The 21,404-nt window shown below is 34.5% G+C and overlaps 7 protein-coding genes across 12 annotated transcripts in view; 3 read left to right on the top strand and 4 right to left on the bottom strand.

The window, feature by feature from the left end:
• LOC129573575 (E3 ubiquitin-protein ligase RBBP6-like) overlaps positions 1–6,560 on the bottom strand; it is a 20,695-nt gene extending 14,135 nt beyond the window's left edge. Inside the window, exons 1-15 of one of the 2 annotated variants that reach the window (XM_055454250.1) lie at positions 6,303–6,560; positions 5,472–5,781; positions 5,113–5,365; positions 4,505–4,677; positions 4,275–4,424; positions 3,834–3,992; positions 3,374–3,756; positions 3,129–3,265; positions 2,922–3,067; positions 2,712–2,858; positions 2,405–2,647; positions 2,036–2,180; positions 1,858–1,971; positions 1,644–1,730; positions 1,368–1,571 (exon numbers count right to left, since the gene is read on the bottom strand). In XM_055454250.1, the coding sequence (XP_055310225.1) occupies positions 1,368–1,571; positions 1,644–1,730; positions 1,858–1,971; positions 2,036–2,180; positions 2,405–2,647; positions 2,712–2,858; positions 2,922–3,067; positions 3,129–3,265; positions 3,374–3,756; positions 3,834–3,992; positions 4,275–4,424; positions 4,505–4,677; positions 5,113–5,365; positions 5,472–5,757 (2,627 nt within the window). In that variant the 5' untranslated portion in view covers positions 5,758–5,781; positions 6,303–6,560. Of the gene's footprint in view, positions 1–1,367; positions 1,572–1,643; positions 1,731–1,857; positions 1,972–2,035; positions 2,181–2,404; positions 2,648–2,711; positions 2,859–2,921; positions 3,068–3,128; positions 3,266–3,373; positions 3,757–3,833; positions 3,993–4,274; positions 4,425–4,504; positions 4,678–5,112; positions 5,366–5,471; positions 5,782–5,916; positions 6,062–6,302 lie in introns of those variants that run through there. The other variant, XM_055454249.1, reaches the window with a different exon arrangement.
• On the top strand, positions 6,473–8,666 carry LOC129573586 (biogenesis of lysosome-related organelles complex 1 subunit 5). The gene is made up of 5 exons (XM_055454267.1): positions 6,473–6,614; positions 6,739–6,847; positions 6,924–7,006; positions 7,076–7,264; positions 7,356–8,666. Exons 2-5 carry the CDS (start codon positions 6,826–6,828, stop codon positions 7,521–7,523), a joined length of 462 nt encoding a protein of 153 aa, XP_055310242.1. The 5' UTR covers positions 6,473–6,614; positions 6,739–6,825; the 3' UTR covers positions 7,524–8,666.
• LOC129573582 (transmembrane protein 199) lies at positions 7,545–8,666 on the top strand. Of its 2 annotated transcripts, XM_055454258.1 has the most exons (3): positions 7,545–8,010; positions 8,074–8,229; positions 8,321–8,666. In XM_055454258.1, exons 1-3 carry the CDS (start codon positions 7,545–7,547, stop codon positions 8,614–8,616), a joined length of 918 nt encoding a protein of 305 aa, XP_055310233.1. In that variant the 3' UTR covers positions 8,617–8,666. The 2 variants fall into 2 exon arrangements, with proteins under 2 accessions (XP_055310233.1, XP_055310232.1); XM_055454257.1 differs by having other exon boundaries at positions 7,545–8,229.
• A 36-nt stretch (positions 8,667–8,702) lies between these two features.
• Positions 8,703–9,778, bottom strand: LOC129573760 (uncharacterized). Its single transcript, XM_055454712.1, has 3 exons — positions 9,527–9,778; positions 8,863–9,450; positions 8,703–8,792 (listed from the first exon to the last, which is right to left on the bottom strand). Exons 1-3 carry the CDS (start codon positions 9,776–9,778, stop codon positions 8,703–8,705), a joined length of 930 nt encoding a protein of 309 aa, XP_055310687.1.
• Positions 9,779–10,397: 619 nt separating this feature from the next.
• Positions 10,398–16,309, bottom strand: LOC129573585 (ADP-ribosylation factor 6). Of its 4 annotated transcripts, XM_055454266.1 has the most exons (5): positions 15,662–16,306; positions 12,857–13,539; positions 12,006–12,124; positions 11,549–11,851; positions 10,398–11,470 (listed from the first exon to the last, which is right to left on the bottom strand). In XM_055454266.1, the coding sequence occupies exons 3-5, from the start codon at positions 12,085–12,087 to the stop codon at positions 11,328–11,330; spliced, it is 528 nt and encodes a 175-aa protein (XP_055310241.1). In that variant the 5' UTR covers positions 12,088–12,124; positions 12,857–13,539; positions 15,662–16,306; the 3' UTR covers positions 10,398–11,327. The 4 variants fall into 4 exon arrangements, with proteins under 4 accessions (XP_055310241.1, XP_055310240.1, XP_055310239.1 ...); XM_055454265.1 differs by lacking the exon at positions 12,857–13,539 and having other exon boundaries at positions 15,662–16,309; XM_055454264.1 differs by lacking the exon at positions 12,857–13,539 and having other exon boundaries at positions 15,790–16,279.
• LOC129573584 (protein CREG1-like) lies at positions 12,837–13,797 on the top strand. The gene has a single exon (XM_055454262.1). It carries the CDS (start codon positions 12,837–12,839, stop codon positions 13,527–13,529), a length of 693 nt encoding a protein of 230 aa, XP_055310237.1. The 3' UTR covers positions 13,530–13,797.
• A 248-nt stretch (positions 16,310–16,557) lies between the features above and the next one.
• LOC129573573 (uncharacterized) lies at positions 16,558–20,984 on the bottom strand. The gene is made up of 12 exons (XM_055454248.1): positions 20,872–20,984; positions 20,638–20,784; positions 20,231–20,552; positions 19,925–20,156; positions 19,736–19,854; positions 19,185–19,657; positions 19,004–19,072; positions 18,897–18,929; positions 18,262–18,817; positions 18,108–18,197; positions 17,834–18,013; positions 16,558–17,761 (listed from the first exon to the last, which is right to left on the bottom strand). Exons 1-12 carry the CDS (start codon positions 20,964–20,966, stop codon positions 16,802–16,804), a joined length of 3,276 nt encoding a protein of 1,091 aa, XP_055310223.1. The 5' UTR covers positions 20,967–20,984; the 3' UTR covers positions 16,558–16,801.
• Positions 20,985–21,404: the final 420 nt, after the last annotated feature.

Here is a 21,404-nt window from a genome sequence, read left to right as displayed (position 1 = left end):
TGTTCATTTTCCGGTTTGACAATGTCGCCGCATTCTTTGGATATGACTTGTTCAATGCATCATATCATGGTAAGTAGAATTTGTTCAACGCTTCGGAGCGAGAGTTATTTAGACATTTGAATGGAAAAGCAGTCTTTTTGCTTCGGGAGGTGTGAATATCGATTGCTCCGTTGTGTGAACACCACTAATTGATACAGAATTTTTTCCTCTTTAATTTAAAATCTACCATTTTTCTTTTTCAGGTTATGAAAAACACCCTAATGTACAGTGTATCACAAAGATTCGAAGTGAAATATTACAAAATAATATGTTAAATATGGCGAACAGTACATATTTGAAATTGGTTTTTTACACCAGTGATATTGTAATTATGGAAATGTGGCTTCCTATTTGTTCACTATATATAGAGTTTTAGAAAAGAAGACAATAGGTCGTGCATAAAATCATTATAAGCATAAATTGGGTGCTATTCCGCATCTCACCTTCCGCTATTGGGGATTTTTCTTAATGAATGACATATAGGTATGTCTTTCTCTTTGGATACATTTTTTTGGCTTTTAATCGGTAAATATTTAATACGTAATGATCAGGGCTAACCAAAATATTTATTTAATAACATAAAAAAACCATCGATACATTTAATAGTAACAATATTCTGGGGAAATTGGATGAAATGGTGTAAATTCAACTACATTTCAAATTAAATCAAAATCGTCCCACTCACAGAAAAATCACTTTCAAAGTGCAGCACAATTGCCAGGATGCATATTCGTTATTACGGAGAGGTGTTCGTGATTGGGGTACTAAATGTGTAGTAAAATGTACAGTACAGCATATTGAAAACTTCTAATGAAAATTATTAAAACTGTTGAATTATTTGCGAAATGTCTCAATAAAAACATTTACATAAATATTTTGATTAGCCCCAATTGATAATGAACTCCACAGTGCGTATTGCAAAAACACTAAATGGCATACAATGTAGAATGTTGTCATTTTTGAAAGATTTCAACATATATTAGAATATATTTTAAGCTAAAGATTTCTCTTAATGTTTGATGATTTGAATTGGTTGTCATTCTCATGCACATTTACCGCACGGTGAAGTTGATAAAATAACAATTACCAAATTCCTAACATTTCATATTATGTCAATGTCACATTTCTTACAAATATCCTTATTCTATAGACAATTAGTCGTTTTTTAAATAGTCATATGAAATATAACATTTTGAATAAAAGTACCGAGAATAATGTAATAAATAGCATTGAGCAAAATGCATTTGGTCAATATTTCTAACAGAACCATTTGATGCAAACGATTCGTACTATTGAACTTTCTAGAAAATATATTAATCCTGTCGTACCTGTTTGATGGATCATGGTATACTCCGTCATTATATCCTCCTTGACCACTAGACATGCCTGTGTTCATTAAATTCATAGACTGGTCATAATATGGTACATTCGGGTGTTGTTGTCCCATCCCAGATTGATGTTGTTGGGGTGCATTACGATCCTGGCGATAGTAATTACCTCGTCCTCTGCCTCTATACGATCCACGACCACGGCTAATCCAAATATAAATTTACAATGTTAAATTAACGAACAGCTCATTGACAGAATGTCGTATCAACTCTTACCCATGATAGAAGTTTGGTGACCTATCTCGATAATCGTCTCTATCCCGATGGTCTCTTCGATTACCATCCCGATAACGGTCTCGATTTCTAAAAACAAAACAAATTTCAAATGCCATTACGATTGTCTAGCTAAAAAACCCCTCGTCTTTGGTCTTGTGGACCTTTTGGTCATATCTTTTCGAGAATTTTTCTGAAAAATAAATGCTATATTTACCGGCTCATCGAGTAAGACGCAGATCGACTACGTGACCTACGATCTTGTGGACTTCTTGAGTGTTTCCTTGGTGGTGATCGTGAATGCCTCCGGGGTGGCGTATTTGACCTGGATCTACAATTAAATGTTTACAGTTTTATATTGTTTAATTTTATAAAAATAACCAAATTTATTGTACCTTGAATAAGAACGAGACTGACGTGAGTGGTATGAACCAGATCTACGTCGTCGTCTTTCGACAGGGCTGCGTCTCCTGTCCGGAGATCGACCGCGTTTGTCGCTCCGGCGATCTCTATTCCTTGATGATGAACGCTCACCCTTTCCTGAAAATTTGACAGTTTATCAACATTTGTAAAGTGAAATATTGTAACTTTTAACTGAAATCTTGAATGATTTTAACCGAGAAAGTAGCCATCTCACTCTAACGTTGATGCGATTTTATTAGCGCCAGTAAATTTGTTATATGCAATCATTTGTAATTACAATTGATGCAATGTTGAAAATTTTGAACTGTCATAAATGAAAAATCGTTTGGATTGGAAACTACCTGTTGATCGACCACGGTCTCGGCTATCTGAAGAATTATGCCTTGCCCTATCCATTGGTGATCGTCTTCGTTCATTTGAACGGGATCTACGCCTTGGTGGTGAATCGATAACCGCTCTTCTTTCTTTTTTCCGCCTTTCTTTTTCTTTCATGATTTGTTCGAAAGCGGCAAGAGGATCTTCAATTATGCCGGTTCCAATTTTACTTGCAACTCCTTGAAAAGCGGTTGCCACAATATTTGACTCTGTGGAATTACATAAGAAAAATAAATGCATTTTGTTGCATGCCAATGGGTTAAATACACATACCTTGATGCATCATTGGGCGATGATGCATTTGTGGTGGCGCTTGGTGTTGCATTGGCGGATATCCACGATGCATTTGCGGAGCCTGTTGATGTGGCATTGGTCCGTAGCGATGATGCATTTGGCCCATTTGTTGATGTGAATGCATGTCTAAAACAGTTACAAATACTTAGACCTTATACAATACTATCAAATTATTCACTCTAAACTCACCAGCTTCATTTGGTTTCATGTCCTTCTGGTGCATTCCAGGCATTGAGTGTCCATATCGATTTGGATGATTCCACCATGGGTTTGGACCGCCAGCCGATGAATTTTGGTGGAAATGATTCGGTGGCATTTGATTTGGTGGAGCTTGTCTATTAGAAAATGAAAAACCATTATTAAAAGTACAATTTCGATTGATGGAAATGAATCTACCTATGCGGCATCATTTGTGGATGCTGTTGCTGGTGTGGCTGCATTCCATATCTCATATTCATATTCATTTCTGAATTATGTTTGTTCATCATCTCATGGCCAGCACCACTACTACCATATGATTCTTTGTCTTCATACTAAAAATAATAAATGGCATCAAATTAATTTCATATCACACCGATGGATGTATTAAGGAGCAGTTTTATTTTGAGATATAAAAAATCAATCAATCTAGTCAAACTAACCTGGTGAGGCTGGGGCTGATTTGATGGTGCTTCTACCTCATTTACATTTGATGAACGGTTGTATCTTCCGTTCATACTTTGGCGATCGCGGTAATCGTGGTAGTTATGCGTATGAGTTTGCGGTTTCGGCACAGTTACAATGATATTATCTTCGAAATCGGATTCATCATGGGGGCTTTCAGCACGGGATGCTCCACTCTCACGGGGCGCTTCCTCATTCTCCGATTCTTTTGGTTCATCTGCATCGGGTGGATTCGATTTTTCTTCATCTGGGGTTGCAGCAATTGGTTCCTCTCTACTTGCTGTTATCGTGTGAGGTGGTGTCTTTGCAGCTTTTTCTTCACTTTGAGGTGGAGTGGGCTCCTCAACAACTGGAACAGTTTCTAAACACACAAGGATAATAAGATGCCGTAGTTTTATTCTGGTTTACAACAGATATGAAATAGCCAAGGATACTTACTTTTTGGTTGTCGGGGTTTATTATAGCCGGTTTCATTTTTGAAAGAGTTGACCGAGTTCCGTAGAAAACGATTTGGAATCAATGAACCTGGCGATGATCCTTTTTCATTACAATCTGGACATTCATTGTCCTCCGATTCTAGTAGAGCGGTACGGACACCTGACAAAAACAGAATTTAGTTTATTAGTTCGAACAAAATCGTTTGAAATATTCGCCGATCGGTCCAGCCTTGTTTAAAGTAGATGTACGAAAAAAATTGTTATGGTGTAAAACGACTTTCCGCTTTTTCTGTGCGAAAAATTGCCAAAGAGAAAAGTCTCTGTCCTTGCGTAGCCAACGCATATAATATCAATCAAACATGTTTGTCAAGCCAACATTTTCACACAGAACTTTATTTTACGCATGAACAAGGCAGATACCGTATGATTTTACTTTACTTACATTCATCACAGAATGAACTACCACAGCATGGAATCATAACAGCATCTGTGAATAAATCCTTACAAATGCTACAAATCAAGTCATCGGGAATTTCCTGTTTCTTTTCGATGGGCGGTAAATTAACTGGCTCTGTTGCTGGAGAGTTTCCGGCTACAATTAAAATTGAATGAAAATAATATCGATTTTCCTCTTTATTAAAACAAAATTTTTTGCAATAAACTGATAAATACCATCTATAAAGGATCGGGGGATTCCAGTGCTGCGCTTGACCTCCGCATGGCTTGAATCGTGATGAGCATTGAGTGGACAATTTTTGATCCAATGTCCCATTTTCTGGCATTTGTAGCATCTGTAAGTGCTGGGAACCTCACCAATTTGTGCTGATCCGCGAACTTTTTGATAGCTACATGTATTACAACAAATCAATATGCAAATAAAATGATGAATACAATCGAAAATACAAGGGAAGTATGAATGGATCGTAAATATTTTTGTTTTATTTTCATATGTCAAAGCGAATAGTTGGAAGTATCATCATTCCCATCTAGGCAATGGCACCAACAATACATCAGAAGATGGGCTCGAATGTACCGAAACAAGACTAATGAATAACAAAAAAAAAACAACTAAACTAAACGTGACTAAAACAAATTGAACTAGCACAACTCAAAAGATTATTAACAAAAAATCAACTGAACAATTTGGTTGTGTTTATTTGTTTTACCTGAACCTAAAATTACATACGGTGGAGGCATGAAAGAAATGTAAATAGTACATGAGTTTACGGTTTGACATATATCGTATGGATGCACAAGCTTAGCGTTCTTATTGTACTTACTTGCGTGGATCGTAGTCCATTGTGCTTTGTTTCATCATAGCGGTGATTTTTTCCTCTTCCGTGCCATTCATGAGTGTTAAATCGATGTTACCAGCTTGAGAATCGGCATTTTTTCGCTCACGTGCTGATGCCGATGCGGCCGCTTTTTCAGCCGTTGGATCCCATGATTTTTTCACTGATCGCGTCGGCAGTGGGACGCGTGCTATTATTAATGATGTGTTTTTTGGAATCAGACAGGAGTCTTCACCGTATTCTGTTGTGTTGATGTGAAACATTAAGGTAAATGGTGAATCATTTGATGGCTAACCAATATATTTTTAATTGGAACAATTGAGTGAAAAACAACAACAACAATATACCTTCTTTAGTTTGGGCATTTGTAATTTGCAGATCAAAATCCTGTGTTTTACCCAATTTCTTTTTATTTATTATTTCCTTTTTCAAATCAGCCACAGAAATATGTAACCCATCGAAACTGATTGTATCGAAATCCAAAGCACTTTTGAACTTATAATGCACCGACATTATACACGATGTCTTCGATGTTTGCAAAATGCAAAATATAGTGTATATGGAATAAGGAGATTTAATTCCGCATTTAAAGGTGGAATTTGCAGAAGTCCAGTTTAATTCGGCAAATATCATCCATTGAAACGTTCAAGCTACGCACTTAATAAACGAAAAGTAGAAGAAAGAATATTGGCATCATTGAACTTGTGTGAGAAAACTCAGATACTACTTTTTATAACTTTTTTTTTGTTTTCTTATGGAGAAGTTACGTAAAATTATTTTTATCGTTTGCACCTAATTACAATTCAATAATTGTGAAGAAATATTTGATTAAAAATGTTTAATCATTTGAACATTTGATAAAGTTTGCTTAAGTAAAATGCACAATTGCGTTTACACGGAACGTCCATAAAAAGATATCGCTATGTTGATTGGGTTATAAAATTGTGTTAGATAGTTGAAAACACAACAACAGCACCAGGATTTCACTATTATATATAATGAAATATGTTTACAGCCTATTCAGTTGACACCGTTCACTATATATATATATATATATATATTTTTTCATATTCAATTATTTGCAATTGTGTGCAAAGTTGTGTGTCGTCGGCCATCTGAAACTGGCTTTCATTGATTTGAAACAAACAGAAACCTCATTTCACATAAGATTTACTTACAAATATTGAATTTAGGCGACCAATTTTTATCACGAATTCGTTTTATTACTTGTTTTTCCGATGAGAGAATCACCATTAAAATAATCAACAAAATATTAGTTTTGATTCTGTATCTTTGTGTTTTCTTTTATCGTACAAGAGAGAGAGTGAGAGTGAGTGCGAGTGGGCTCATACAACAGAGACTTTCGAACGATTGTAAATGGCTAACGCCATTATGCGGCTTTACGTCGTGTATTTTGCGCACTCAATCTCATTCCCATGAAGTTGGTTGCAGTTTGACGTTGGTACTTTTTGGGTGATGTTCGCTCGAAAGTAATTGAGTTTTATATATATGGGAGTATTTCACAAAAAATATTCACTGTGTTTTTACTATCAAAATCCTGCTTCATTTGCTTGTGAAAAATTGTGTATAGCTAAAACAAAATATTATCTGTAGATCGATAGATACACGAATACTGGAGTGCAGTTGTGTGGCATTATTGGTAGAGAGATTATGTTGACACTTTGCGTTTGTTTGTGAAACATGACATCTGAATTAATAAAAGGTGGTGTATAAACTAAATAAAAAATTCTGCTCAAATTTCAGTGTTAATTGATTCCATTGTACTTATTTTGTTTTAGATGTCAATGAGATTTATTCACGGATTTTCCACCATAGGCAATTTCTAAGTGGTGAAATCAACTATTTTTTGAGAGAATTTGAGGTAAAAATTGTATCCAAATTTATGTCATGTGACATTTTAACATACTGTATATTCGTATTTGGTTTATAGCAAAAACGAAACGATAAAGAAATAGAAAACTTATTTTCATCGGTACAAAACACAATCGAGGCAAAAGATTCAACCGTGGAAAAGTGTTGCATTTTGAGTGAAACTAATTTGCCGCTATTGAAAATTAAACTGGATGAAACGTTGACTTTGTGCGAAAGCGTTCTGACCCGGGGAGTTAATAAAGAAGCAGTAAGAATCCTTCTTTCGATGGATTGATTTGGCAGTAAAAAAATCCAAATAAAAATACGAAATCTGTTTTTCTCTTATCTCATTTTCGCAGGAAAAACGTCGTGAAGATAATCGGCTTGCGCGCACGGAGACTTGGAATCGTTTCGTTGATGATATGAAACACAAGCAATCTTATGTAGAGAATACGTTTGAAGAGAAGGAAGAAGAACTGCGCGAATTTTATTCCGATTTAGAGCGAAAACTACATATTCATAAATAAAATACAGACAATCCGATAAAGATGGTGAAAGTGTCTATCAAAGATCAATCGATTGGTATAAAGCCATCTGAGAAATTGATAGATTTCATAAAATCATCGTTGAATGATGTGTCCATTGATTTGCCGGAAAATTTGCTAAAGGTTTATGAAGCATTTACCCAGGATATTCAAAAAAGAAATATTTATAAGCAGCCAATTCCAACCGAAGCTCTGACCGAAGAAGAGAGGAAACTTTTGATTGCCCTGTCGGACGATACATTCCAAAATACAACCGATTTACAGAAGTGCCTCGAATCGCTGTCCGTGTATACTTGTCATGATGACGAAAATAATAGCAATTCGGAAATTGAAGAAATAGTATCGACTGGTGGTGAACGAATCAGTAAGAATAAGGCTCGTCAAATACGTGCAAAACAACGAGAAAAAGAGCTATCAAAACTTACACTCAATCTATCGGATCTAAAGTGGCTTCATCAGTATCTGTTGGGTAAGCGTAAGACCGACAATTCGATCAGTTACTTACACGAGCTAATTGAAGGATCACAATTAGTATTGCCATCAAATGAATACACCGAACGAAACCCAGAACTAGAAGCGCGATGTCAACGTTTGAAACGTGAACAAGATGATCTAATATATCGTTTAATGACGAAAAATGTGGACTGCTCAAGATCACATGAACCGGAGGAGACAATTTCTTACCAAGGTAAAAGCTTTGAATGTTTGGTGACACACCACACTACGTTATTGTAAATATATTTTTCACTCATCGATATTTTCTTCTGTATTTCCTCTAGTCAAACAAATTAACCGGCAATTGATTGCGGTGATAAATTTCCTTTTCTCCATAGCAGCTGGATTTGCATTTGGTTTTATTGGCATCGAACTGCTTGTGGGCAATTTAGATTTTGGTTTTCGCCTATTATTAGGTATAATATGTTCTTTGATCGTTGCATTAGCTGAAATCTATTTGCTAGCCAAGAAATTAAACGAAGAAATCGATGAAGCCGAACAAGCAACACACGGTCAAGCAAAAAAATCTAATGTAACATCTGGGTCTAGAGTCGAAAATTTGAAAGAACACAACGATTAATTTATGTAGTAGATTCATTCGAATAAAATTCAGTTGGAATTTGTGGCTAATTTTCTGTAGTTCATGTTTATTCAGATTATTCAAAACTATTCTGATTGTGATGCTTTTGGTGTTTTCATTTTGTCTTTACTTTGCCAATTGGCATTTAGCGGCCAGCACAGCATTTCGTCTATTGTCTGAAAGATAAATAAATCTACATGGTCAATCAGTTTAAAAGTGTGACAATTGTTTCATTTTATAATTTACCACTTTTGATGTCCGCATTTGCTGCTGAAGCTCGTTCAATAAATTGTTATAATGAACAGCATCTTCAGTTGAAGGGTGTCTATCCAAACTGTCTCTAATTCTTTGAATCACATGCTCAGATATTCTATGGCTCCTCAATTGAGTGTCATTTAAGATATTTTTCACTATTTCTGAAGATTCAGCATATTGACCACAATCGGACAATGCTATGAGACGTACGTTTATTGATGAGAAATGTCTATCAGGTACCACTAAAACATCTAACGCAGTGGCCGGTTGATCCTGGTTGATAGCCAACATTGCCAAGAAATTCATACTTTGGGACAGCTGATGTTCTTTTACTAAGTTCTTGTATATCTCTAGACCATAATCTAAAGAGTCTTTTGTGTTCAGTTTGTAGCAAGCAGCAAATGTTACATAGTTCTGGAATCTCGACTGAATCATGCCCTTTTTTTCCAAAAAACTTCTTTTTTTCTGAAGAACCTGCAGTATTTCCTTGTACATCGCGTTATTGAAAAGCATGTCACATAAGATTAGTGTGCAGCTCAATTGATCAAACAAATGGCCGATTTGCAGGTCATGGTTGAGCTAAAAATGTAAATACACACAAGCATTGATAACAAAATTGATTCGACACAATTGAAATTTGCATTTCACGATTTACTTTAAGTGCATGGTCCGGTAAATTTAGATAGTGAAGCATTCGCATAACAGTTGGTCCAAAATTGTACATGGCCGATGCGTTCGCATCTTTATGTATTTGCCGTAAACTTTGTTGTAATAGCATAAAATCAGTTTCGCACTGTCGTTTGTTCATTAAATGAATCCATTGCTTTGTCGTTCGCACCAATTCCTGGGTGTTGTTTGTTTTAATTTCAAATACCAGTTTCTTTTGGTCAATTTTGAAATTCGGCATTTTAAAACGTTGTGATTCGTAGTCCGTTATGCCGAGAAATTTCTCCGAAAACAACATTCTCACAGGACAATTCAACACTAGAATAGAATTTGATTAGTACTTGTTCAATTTGTTATCAACATTTTTTGGATTTTGCAAGTGTACTTACATGCATTTTGACTGAATAGCTTTTTGGAGGCCGGCCAAATTCGAAAAGAATTCAAAGATATCATTGTAAATGTTTATCTCTCATCCATAAATATCGGAACTTTTCTGAGGTTATGTGAAATGTGTTTATTTACTGTAAATTGAAGCTGTCAATCCGAACATGTCAGACAGTGATATATCTTGATTTGTATGCACATTGCACATCGCTCTCAGGAAAATAAAAATATATCACAGAATAAAAAAATTTCTCAGTGGAAATTTTCTTCATACATAAATATCGGATAAATTTAACGAAATGAAGAATCACTGGGGATGAAAAAACGTAATCCCCAAATGAACTTACTGCATTACCGACGTATTTAGTAAAAATCGATAAATAGATTGAATCTAGAAATAAATGATTATTCAGCACTACCTTTGATTCCACATGATAAAGTTGTCGTGATCAATGTTTCTTGGAATGAAAGTCAAGTTTTATTTTTTAAATATACATTTGCATTTAGTTCATACGATTCATACGATTTTCCTAATCATGTACAACTAATTCAATTTCTTATGAGAAAAATATCCATTCCCTTTTTTTTACGTCGGCATGCTTTTCATTTATTTCAACAGTTCCCAAAATGGAACATCGTATCTGTTCTTAAATAAAAGCAGCACTTCTGGATGATAATTTGATACTTAATAGTTTTTGTTCAATAATAATGATTTCGATATTAATTTAGTTTCTTCTTTTTGTTGTGTTAATAACGGGAACGTGTACTACATGCAAAACTATGAACATTGAAGCGTGTTAGAATTGTAACAAAAACATTGGAATACTGAGGGAAAAGAAAATCTTGAATGCGAAAATAATTTGAATGCACTAACCAAGTAGATAAACTCAATTATCCATTGATTAAAGAAAATTGAAAGTGGATTTGGTTTTGTATTGCTTCTGAAAATGTTTGAAATATTAAACTCTCGTCGATGCGCAATTGAAATTGGCTTTTTCTCAATGTGTATGAAAGTGATAAAGAGAGAGAGAGAGAGTGAGAGGGATGAAAAGGGGAAGGGATATGATGATAGATCCACCGAGTGGATTAGCAATTATCATTTTTACATCTCTCCCTTGAAATATGTTTCATTCCTATTTTCATGTATTAATTTAATTGTCGTGTTATATGTAAGGGGATTGTTTTTTTTTTGTTCATCTCAAATGAACTGCGTTCTCATTGCATCATATTCATTGTCATTTATCATTCTCGTATTATCATTATCTGTATACGCTCTAAACTTTTACAAAATACAAATTGAAATTAGAAATAAATTGTTGAAATTTTGTTGTGTGTTGTGTTGTGTTGTATATTGCGTATGCTGTTTTTGTTTGTTGCGGCTGAACTTGGGCGGTGTATGGCTAATCTCATAATTTATGATTTGATGTTAGCCATGTTAGGCCTTCGCACAGTCCATCACCGGATGTTGCACACGATGGTTGCACATACCAATTTCGATCTCGGATCCTAGTCAATCCTAGTTTCTCCTGAACCTCAAGTGGTTTCATTGCTATTGAATGGGAATAAGATCATGAATGCATTCGTTTAAAATATGTATGATTTGCACGATTTTAATTGAATTATTTACCGTCTGCTAGATCTTGTTTATTTGCAAATATCAGAATAATTGCATCGCGCATTTCTCTATCATTTATTATCCTATGCAGCTCGGTTCGAGCTTCATCGATACGATCCCGGTCAGCACAATCAACGACAAATATTAGACCCTGTGTTCCTGTGTAGTAGTGTCTCCATAAAGGCCGAATTTTGTCTTGTCCACCAACGTCCCATACATTGAATTTTACATTTTTATATGTAACAGTTTCTACGTTAAATCCAACCGTAGGTATCGTGGTTACCGATTGACCCAATTTTAGCTTGTACAAAATAGCTGTAAAATTATGTGGTTAAGGAAAAAAATGGTTTTCGTTCACACAGCTGTAGATACTGACTGAAAGTTTCTACTGCTTTTTGTTTCATATTATGAATAATTTGACGAAGGATATTGATACCAAATAATATGGTATACATTTTGAAAAGGATACTTGTTTTACCAGCCGCATCTAGTCCAAGCATCAAAATCCGCATTTCTTTGTTGCCAAAAATTTTTGACAGTAGCTTTCCCATCTTGATGTTGAACTTCCTATTGGAACAAATCGATTAACTACGAATAAGAGAAGAAAATTGAAGGAAAAACTGTATTAAATATGCAAAATTCATCATTGACAATTTTTTTAAATTAAACAAGAAATTTACCAAAATATCTAATTCGTTTGTATTTTTGAAAAAACATTATCATAGATTGATTCAAATTGACTGATAGGAGTTGTGCAATGATTAACAAACAGCCCATATATATGTCAAAATATAGTTTTTACTAAAAAAACGATAGCTAGATACTGCTGTTATTATTTATAGCACTGAACAAAAACAGCAATCCGTATGTTTAGACAATCAGTCAGTGTGTTATTGCGTTTTGCATTAAAATCATCAATATTTTTGGTTTGCAAACGCACACGATTGCTAGCATAGAAAACATGATTGAAATAACAAAACCAATGTATTGACTACTCTTATCGTAACCCACTTAACCTTTGGCATTTTCCATTTTATTCATTTGTTTGTGTAAGTGAATTGGCAATAAAACGTCAGTCAGTCTATGAAAACAGTTCATTTTTAAATGTGAACCAAGTATTGTGAGCTCAACTTGTCCATTGTAATTGCAAACAATTCAAAAAAAGTCGATCCTATAAAAAGTTATTGCACTGCTTTTTTCATTAATTGATAACTTCCGGCAAATCAAATAGAATTCGAAACTCATCAAATTATATATCATCGATATCTAGAAAAAATATCTGGTGGTGGAAAAAAGTGAAATGTTTTCAAGTCACGTCACCTTTGGATTGCTGCTGTGCGGCATACTGTCATTCGGCGAATATAAACCAATTAGTGCAATTGATTCGACAGTTCGTCCACCATATCATGAGTACGCAAAAATGGCACGCTATTTGGTTCACAAATCAAATTGGACATCGATGGGGACTATATCGAGTCTATCGACTATTCATGGTTTTCCAATGGTGAATGTCATATCAATTGCTGATAGCGCCTGTAATGCACCATCGACGGGACACATCTATTTTTTGCTCACCGATTTGGATTTTACCGGACAAGATTTGGCAATTAATAACAAATTAACAGCTATGTTTACTGAAGATCAAGATTTAGCCTGCACATCCAATCACACCGATACTATGGAACCAACATGTTCACGAGTCATTTTCACTGGCAAAGTAGAGCGTTTGACATTGGACACAGTCGAATACAAACAAGCAGACAAATGGTACACCAATCGACACCCAGCATCAATACACTGGCGAAATTCGCATACATTTTATTTTTGCAAATTGAATATTGAGCACATCGCTGTCTTGGATTTTTACGGCGGTGCACACTACGTTTCCGTCGATGACTACTATAATGCCAATTATGATGCAGACGCTAGCGTTAACGATATTGAAGGTGTTGTTCAGCCATCGGTCATTGGACCAAAACAGTTGGAACAGTAATCAAATTCGCCTTTGGAGAAAAAAACAAACCAATCAGAATTCCCATCAAAGTTAGTTTCGAAGAAAAGAGAATCACTTCAAACAATAAGTGGATTTAAGTTCTGTTCTTCACAATTTGTGCACTTATATTTTCTGCAGACATTTTGTTAAAATAAAAATCAATTCTAGAGATGGTGGTAATTGAGAGCTGATATTGCAAACCAAAAATGTTAACATTGACATCAATATTCATTATATTAAAATAAAAGCAATCAAGCAGCTTGACGAACAGTTTTGTATTACTATGACATTCTGTTGAAACTGAATCACGAATGACATTTTAATCTACTAACTAGTTTTACATCAAGTAGATAACAGAAAAAATCATAGTATATACGCATAGTTTCAGTATGGCCAGCTTTTGGAATTCAAAACGATTAACTGATGAAGTCATTCGGTTATAAAATTCCATTGAAAAAAGTCTAAAGGTTTTGAGTAAAAACTGAAACTCGAAAAATCCCATTTTCATATACTGTGGAAATATGATTAGTGATTAAGAAAACAACTTATTTTTCTCTGGAAGAAAGAAACACAACAAACCCATTGATAAACTGTATGTATATTTCTTACGCGTGGCATACATTTTCGACATTGATTGATATGATTCATGCAAAAAGCAATTTTCTATCAAAATGGCAATCGAGACTGCAACAAATTATTTTTCACCAGAGTTGAATTGATTGCCATTTTTCGAGAAAAAAAATCTGCCAACACAGATGAATCTCTAATCCATAATATATATTTTTCACTTTTATCGCGGCCATTCAGCCAGTAGTTTCAAAAGTCCCAGTAAAATGTTCCATTTAGCGTCAAATAACACACATAGTTTACCATACATTTCAATGCCGTACAACGTGCATAAAATTATGTGAGCGATCTATGTTGTGTGTTGATTTCTTGTTTGAACTTCTTCGTTGTGTTTCTTTCTGGGAATTTCTTTAGTTGCTCATCGAATCTAATGTGTTTGCGCTTTTATTCGTTTGGCATTGTGTGTTTTTTGGTTGTTGTTGTTGTTTAAAATATCGTTACCAATTTGTGTGAGAGAAAGAAATCATTTCAAACATTCATTTCGTTTTGAGCTCATTTCCTGTGAGTTTACAGTTTTTTGTGTTGGCATTTTGTTTGTATATTACAGCGAAAACAATTTTATGTGATCATAGTTTGACATGCTTCGGCTTTATATGATCTCAATACTAGCGAATTATTTCAATTTTTTTCTGGAAATGAAGCAATAATATTAGTTTCAATTTGAGAACTTGATTTTTCCTCAATTGAATGATAACACATTTAAAGGCGATTAAACAAATTCTCTACACCGGTACACGGTTATCAATTGTTTAATTAATTCATGATTTGAATCTGTGACATTGTGAGATCGTGGAACACCAACAGAATCTCGAAGTTCTGCTTTCAGCTTTGCTTTTAATTGTTATATAATGTAAAATGTGTTTTGGAGTCAAACATTCTGCGAACCATTTTTACGCTTGGTACACTTTTTACATATTAAGCTCAATCGGAAATGAAATTATCATCTGTTCTCAAGGAAATATGCAATGTGTATGCTGACACAATTGTGCTTCAATGTTTTTATCTCACTATATATAATTTGTAGTCGTTGTTTTCATTCTACACTTGCTCCAGCAATAAATGCATGTTAATAATTCATCATGTTCTATCTATAAATAAGGAAAAATTCAGTGCATGATTTAGGCTGAACTTCAAGATGAATTGATATATTAATTTTGTATACAAAGCGATAGAAATATTTTTTTTTTCTTGAACATTGACATCTATTTAATTCGTATGGTATTCGGTTAGTAGTAAATTTTTCCAGTCAATCGCATTCGATTTGATCAGAGCGATGTTGGTTATTGAAAAAACACTAGCGGCTATGATGGCAATATAGTTGTATAACGACATTTATTTTTTTTGTTGTTATATATATCAAACATGGTAAAAATTATCAATTTTTAGGTTATCCAATCTGATTTCGACACCAATAATAACATTAAAGTGTCACATTTTTTGTGTTGTCACTTAATAATTATGCGAAACTTATTTCATTTTTTGAAAAAGAAAAAGTAAATGCTTACCACTGAACATTGACAAGACGAAAACAAATGGATATAATAGATAAACGAAGAATGTATGTGTGTATATATAAACTAGGTGTATGGAATTACCAAAAAAAAAACGAAAATAAATGCAACCAAGCACTAACAATTCAATGGCACACCATGTTTCTTCTTTCAATTTTCCTTTCGATGATATTCCTCATTGAAACGGATATATCTTTTCGAAATTTTAATTTGGTCTTTGCAATTTTCTAATGTTATTATCGTTTGGAGTTCATTTTTTTCCACTTTTCTGGTGTAGTTGAATGAATTCCGGGAACTATTGGAATGATTCGTAGCGCTTTTAATCAATGTTCAACATTTCACCAACAAATGTACCGATTTGCAATGATTGATTCAAGTTAACTTTTTTCTGGTTTTAATTTTGCAACATAAATTTTTCACTAAAAAACTTTTTTGCTGTCGATTGGAATTGCTTTTACGTGTATATATTATAGTTATATACACCACATACAACAACACATCACACACAACACACAATGGCGACAGAAGAGTGCGGCGTTGACTAACAACCGATTTCCGAATGTATTTGTTTGTAAAATTCATTCAATGCACATACCGAAACTTGTATGTCTATCTTCTTTCGTTTGTAGCATTTTCGCCGTCATGACATAGACTTCGCCGTTGTGGTTGACTCAGTTAAACAGAAAATGCATGGAACGAAAATCGGAACGCGGCGAATTCATTCAAGCCAACGTTACGCTACCTAAGTATGTTTCAATCATAAACATATTGACATTTTTGCTTTGGCATTTCCACTTTGTTTCAATTTCTAAACAGTTTTATTCAGCCAAAAGCAATTCTCGTCCATTTAGACGTGATAAATGACTCTTTTATTTTATGTTTTGCAAAATACATATTTATTGTTATATAATGTTTGTATTTAAGGATTGACAGTGACAGAGGCGAGAATGCATTCAATAACATTCGAAATCCGTTAAATTCAAATCACTGTAATCAAAACAAATCCCTTTAACTATGTACCATTCGAATTCGATTCGAATTGTGCCATTTCACTTTCATACTGAATGCCATGGTCGCTGTATTTGACAACAAGAATATGAAACTGTCTTTAAATAAATAAATTGAAGGCACGATTCATTTTAAATTCGGTTGCAATTTTTTCAATGATGACATATCTTCCACGGAAATGTCCAAGCAACCAATATTCTGGTAAGGTGGTTTTTTCGATAGAACCGATATTTTTAGAATATGTGGCGTTGTATTGTCATTACCATTCTCGTGCCAGTCATTTATACATTTTCCCAGGTGCAACAAACCAAATCCGATTTCAATATTATTATTACTATTTTCTGACTCATGCTCGGAACGAGTGTTTATTCTCAACTTAATACTCTGTTCCGGATCTCTTAGGATATGTGTTAAACGTTGCACGTTTCGGTTGCTGTGTAGAAATTTCTGCGTGAAATTAAATGTTAATTCATTCATGGAGATTGGCTTCGGATCAGTTCTCATTCGACGGGTCCCAAGAAAACTGTACTCGACATAAATTTGGTCGGTTGTGTCCCCGCTTGGCAGTTCAAAGTCATTATTAAACTTGAGACCGATTATTGTGATAGTGATTAGTGTTTTAGTAGGCATGATTGATTGATCGTTGAGATTTGTTTGTGATATGGGACACTCCTGGTTATCTTCTGAGCTCGCATGTAATCCAACTGTGTTCTGCACCAGCTTTCCATGTGCTGCGACTGTATTTTGGCTCTCATTTTTTTCTTTCATATCCTGAATGCCGCCTTGATTATCGATCGGCGATCCCCATTGCTTGCCTTTATTATACAAAGACTTGAGAATGTCCAATTCACATGTCAAACGGAACCAAAGCGTTAAATTTCCCAAATGTTTTGGCTTCGATTGTGTCACATCACATGCACAAAAACGATTCTTGTGATCACAATCGTTTGATATTGACATCACCTTGGTGGTCAATTGGATTTTATTTTGTGGAAATATTAACACTTCGGCCAAGCTTATATCTACAGCTCCTATTAAAGTGGTTATCGATGCACTGGATGCGAGCAAATTTATCAACAATTTTTCCTGGAAAATACAACAATTCATTCTTAGTTGATATTTGGAAATCGAAATGCACAAGTGAATTGTTTAACATACACTATGCAAGCGTGCCAAGAACTGCTTGTTAATCGATACAACATATATATGACTACAGTCGAAATTGTAATTAGTTGGTGGTCGTATACATGTTTTTGACTCAATTTTACAGCCATAAAAGTTCCATGACACATAAAGTGCGCCAAGTTCACCGTGTCGGCAAGAGAGCAATGGTCGACCCTATTGAACAGAATAATAAGAATCATCACACAATTATGAACAATCGCATAGTCTGCATTGGATCATTTTATGCTTTGAAAAAGCTAATCGAAACCTCTTTGGTTGGGCGAAATGTATTTATATGAAGTTCAAATGAACCTTCGTCGTGATTAATGTATAACATCCTGTCCGTTTCCAACTCGAACTAAAATCATTCAATTGAAATTTAAATGATTATGGAATACTTTCAACAATCTTGAACTATTTACCTGTTGGCCACTTGCTTTGCATTTATCTTCGTAATTTTGTAATTTTAATTTTAAATCGTCAATCTGTTTGAGCAGTTCTTGTCTTTGTTTTTTACACGTTTTACATATCAACTCTAGCTCTTGTTTATACAAATTATTTAGGTTGTATTGAACCCGTAGGAATTCACGACATTCACTCGATTCATCAAGATACTGGTCGAATTCGGAATCATTGCGACCACTTCCGACTTGAGGATTATTCTGAATTTCCTGTAACAAAATTGATCTGGCATTTTTTACTGCTCTACGAATTTCCTCATAAAATAACTCATTTTGCTGGTCACAATCGATTCCATTACAATTGCATGCTAAAAACCGATGATTATCCACGTCGCTTGACATTGGCGGTGCTGCTACATACGCCAGCGGTCGATAATATGCCGCCTTTTCCAGAAAACTCATACGTTGCGAAAATGACATCGATTCTGGCCGATACGAATCGAGTAGCATCATGGAGTTTTGAATTTTTCTATTTTTATTTATGAATAAGTGGAAATTCTCTTCGGAATCTAAAGAACTGTGCGATAAATCAATGTGAAATGTTGGAAGAACTAATTTAAAGTAAGACTTTATGTTTTTTTTCTTCATGTTTTTACCTTATTTCTGAGTCTGTTGTTGAATAACGAGGGCTAAATCGAAATGATGGAAATTATTTTTATTTCAACTCTTCAAAAAAAATCCATTTATAGGTCTAGAAACTTACTTCAAATCGTGTTTCACAGTCAGTCTTTGTGGTTTCTTTCGTGGTTGTTTCTGAGATTTTCGTTCCGCGCTAGAGAACCAAACATATTGGTCAAAGAAAATAGATTGGGCGCACGGTCAAGGGAGAAAAAAAAAGAATCCAAAGCACTATTATATAACGATAAAATGAATTGGGAACTTACATAACGAATGTATTGTCTGATTGTGACGTATCATCGCTGGCAAACGAATGTTCGCTGCATTTTGTCTCGTTTCCTGTATTCTTCTTGGTTTGATTGCATTCATCTCCAGCAGCAATGGTGGTTTGATCACATTTTGTATAGTCTTTTCCCTTGTTTTCTTTCACAATGATGACTGGCTCGAGTGGAATTGGTGGTGGCATCTCTGATGAAGTATGGACGTGGTTTAACGGAGGACTGTTCGGTTTAGTACCAATACTATGAAAAGACTCAATTTGTGTAACATATTCTTGATTTTGTTGACGCAACGTTTCAATATCTGATTTTAGTGACTTTATCTCATCTTGCAAATTAAGTATTGTAGATTTCGCTTCATTCAAAAGATCGGTTAGGTCATCGTTTTTGGACAATACATTCGAATTGTTAACTTTTACATCAGAATTGTTTTCATCGTTATCCAAACATGTATTTTTGACCTAGATTTAGATATTTAGATCACTCAAATGATATTTATAAATGTACTAATTACAAAAATATTCCAAGTAAAGTCTCACTAGTTCAATATTTTCGCCATTGTGTTCATTGGCCCCTGCAACATTACGTAATGTTTGCAAGTCTTTGCAGAGACTTGTGTTTCGATCCATTTCCTTCTGCACGATTTGTGTTAACTCATCTGTTCCGGAAAAAAAATGAATGTTGCACATTACGCGTGTGTTTCGAATGACTTGAAAAACAAAACGCACCGATTTTCTTATGCTCTTTATCTAAATCATTTTCTGCTTTTGCTTTCAATATCAAGTATTGGTCTCGAAGATCATGCAATTCCATTTCACATTCTACCATTGTTCGCCGCAGTTGAACTAATTCCACATTTTCTGCAGTACGCCTATCAATCAGTTGATCGGTAAGTTTTTCTTCGATTGTAACATTTAACCGTTGCAGTGAATCAATGGTTGATTTCGCATCATTCAATTCCTTTATCGAAACAATAAGACAAAAATGTATCATAAATATGTGGCTAACCCATCTCTCCTAAAATGTTTAATTACAATTTCGAGTTTATGTATTATATTTTTAAGATTGTTTATGCAACTTTTTTCTTCATTTGAATTGGCACTTGGAATGTGTGCTGGACGGTTTGAATCATGATCATTTTCGAAGATTATCGATGAATGACTGTATTGATGATAAGATTGTTGTTGTAGAGGTGGTGGTGGTGCTTTGTTCGGATTGGCAGTTTTTGTTGCTGATACTTTTGCCTCGGACATAATGGCGCTTCCACTACCAATGCTAAAGCGATTATCATTTTTGCTAATAATTGTGGGCGGCTCCGGGATTTCGAATAAATGCAAATCGTCTTCACTTAAAATTCTGCATAAAATTGAATTTGTTCCGCATCAATAAATCTATGGTTGTGATAGATGTAATAAACATAGTATTGGGCAATGGTACAAACATTTTTCGCTTTACAGATAAATTTGAACAAGACGCTGGACGCCTCATTGTACTAGTAGTGGTGCTATGTATACAATTACTGTATTTTTTAATTATAGCGTTTAATCGATCCTTTAATAGCGAATTGTATGCCTCCAGGCGATAAATTCTATAATATTTTACACAGAAAAATGAAATAAAATAAAATAAAATAAAATATGTGGAAGCATTAAAACCAAACAAAAACCAATATTACTGTATTTCCAAATTTTCGTTTGGCGCCAATTGTTGCGGAAACGGTGCACCCCGACTTTTACTCTCGGCCGATAGCCGCAACAGCTTCGTGGCCATTTTCTTAATCTTTTGATTGTTTGCTGCATTTTCCTTTTTCAATGCATAATATTCATCAAGCAGTGCTATATAACGATCCTCAAACTCTTGACGTGGAAGTCTTGAGATGTTTTGGCGATGTGAAAGCTGTTCACGTTGGTCGTGTGTTAAATTCGTTCGATAATTTTTTGCGTATGGAGATCGTGCATCCGATCGATTGGACGACCTAATGAAAAACATTCCGGATATTTATTTGTAAATCACTCATTAATTTCAACCTTTCTATCATTTTTCATTGGGCATTACAAAAACACCAATTTAATTCTTACAGTCGATCTGATGATGCAAAACGATGCCACATTCTTATTGTTTTTGTTTTTCTTTCACTAAATTCTCTTTAATTTTATCACTCTCTGTCTTTCTTTTATTTACAATTATTTAAATTGAATTTTATCACAT

The sequence above is a fragment of the Sitodiplosis mosellana genome, unplaced genomic scaffold (assembly GCF_009176505.1).
Source record: "Sitodiplosis mosellana isolate CC-2019 unplaced genomic scaffold, AAFC_SMos_1.0 Smas_scaffold_6102, whole genome shotgun sequence".
NCBI classification, from domain to species: domain Eukaryota; kingdom Metazoa; phylum Arthropoda; class Insecta; order Diptera; family Cecidomyiidae; genus Sitodiplosis; species Sitodiplosis mosellana.
Note: the sequence above shows the minus strand (reverse complement) of the source record. Positions and strands in the feature narration are given on the sequence as shown.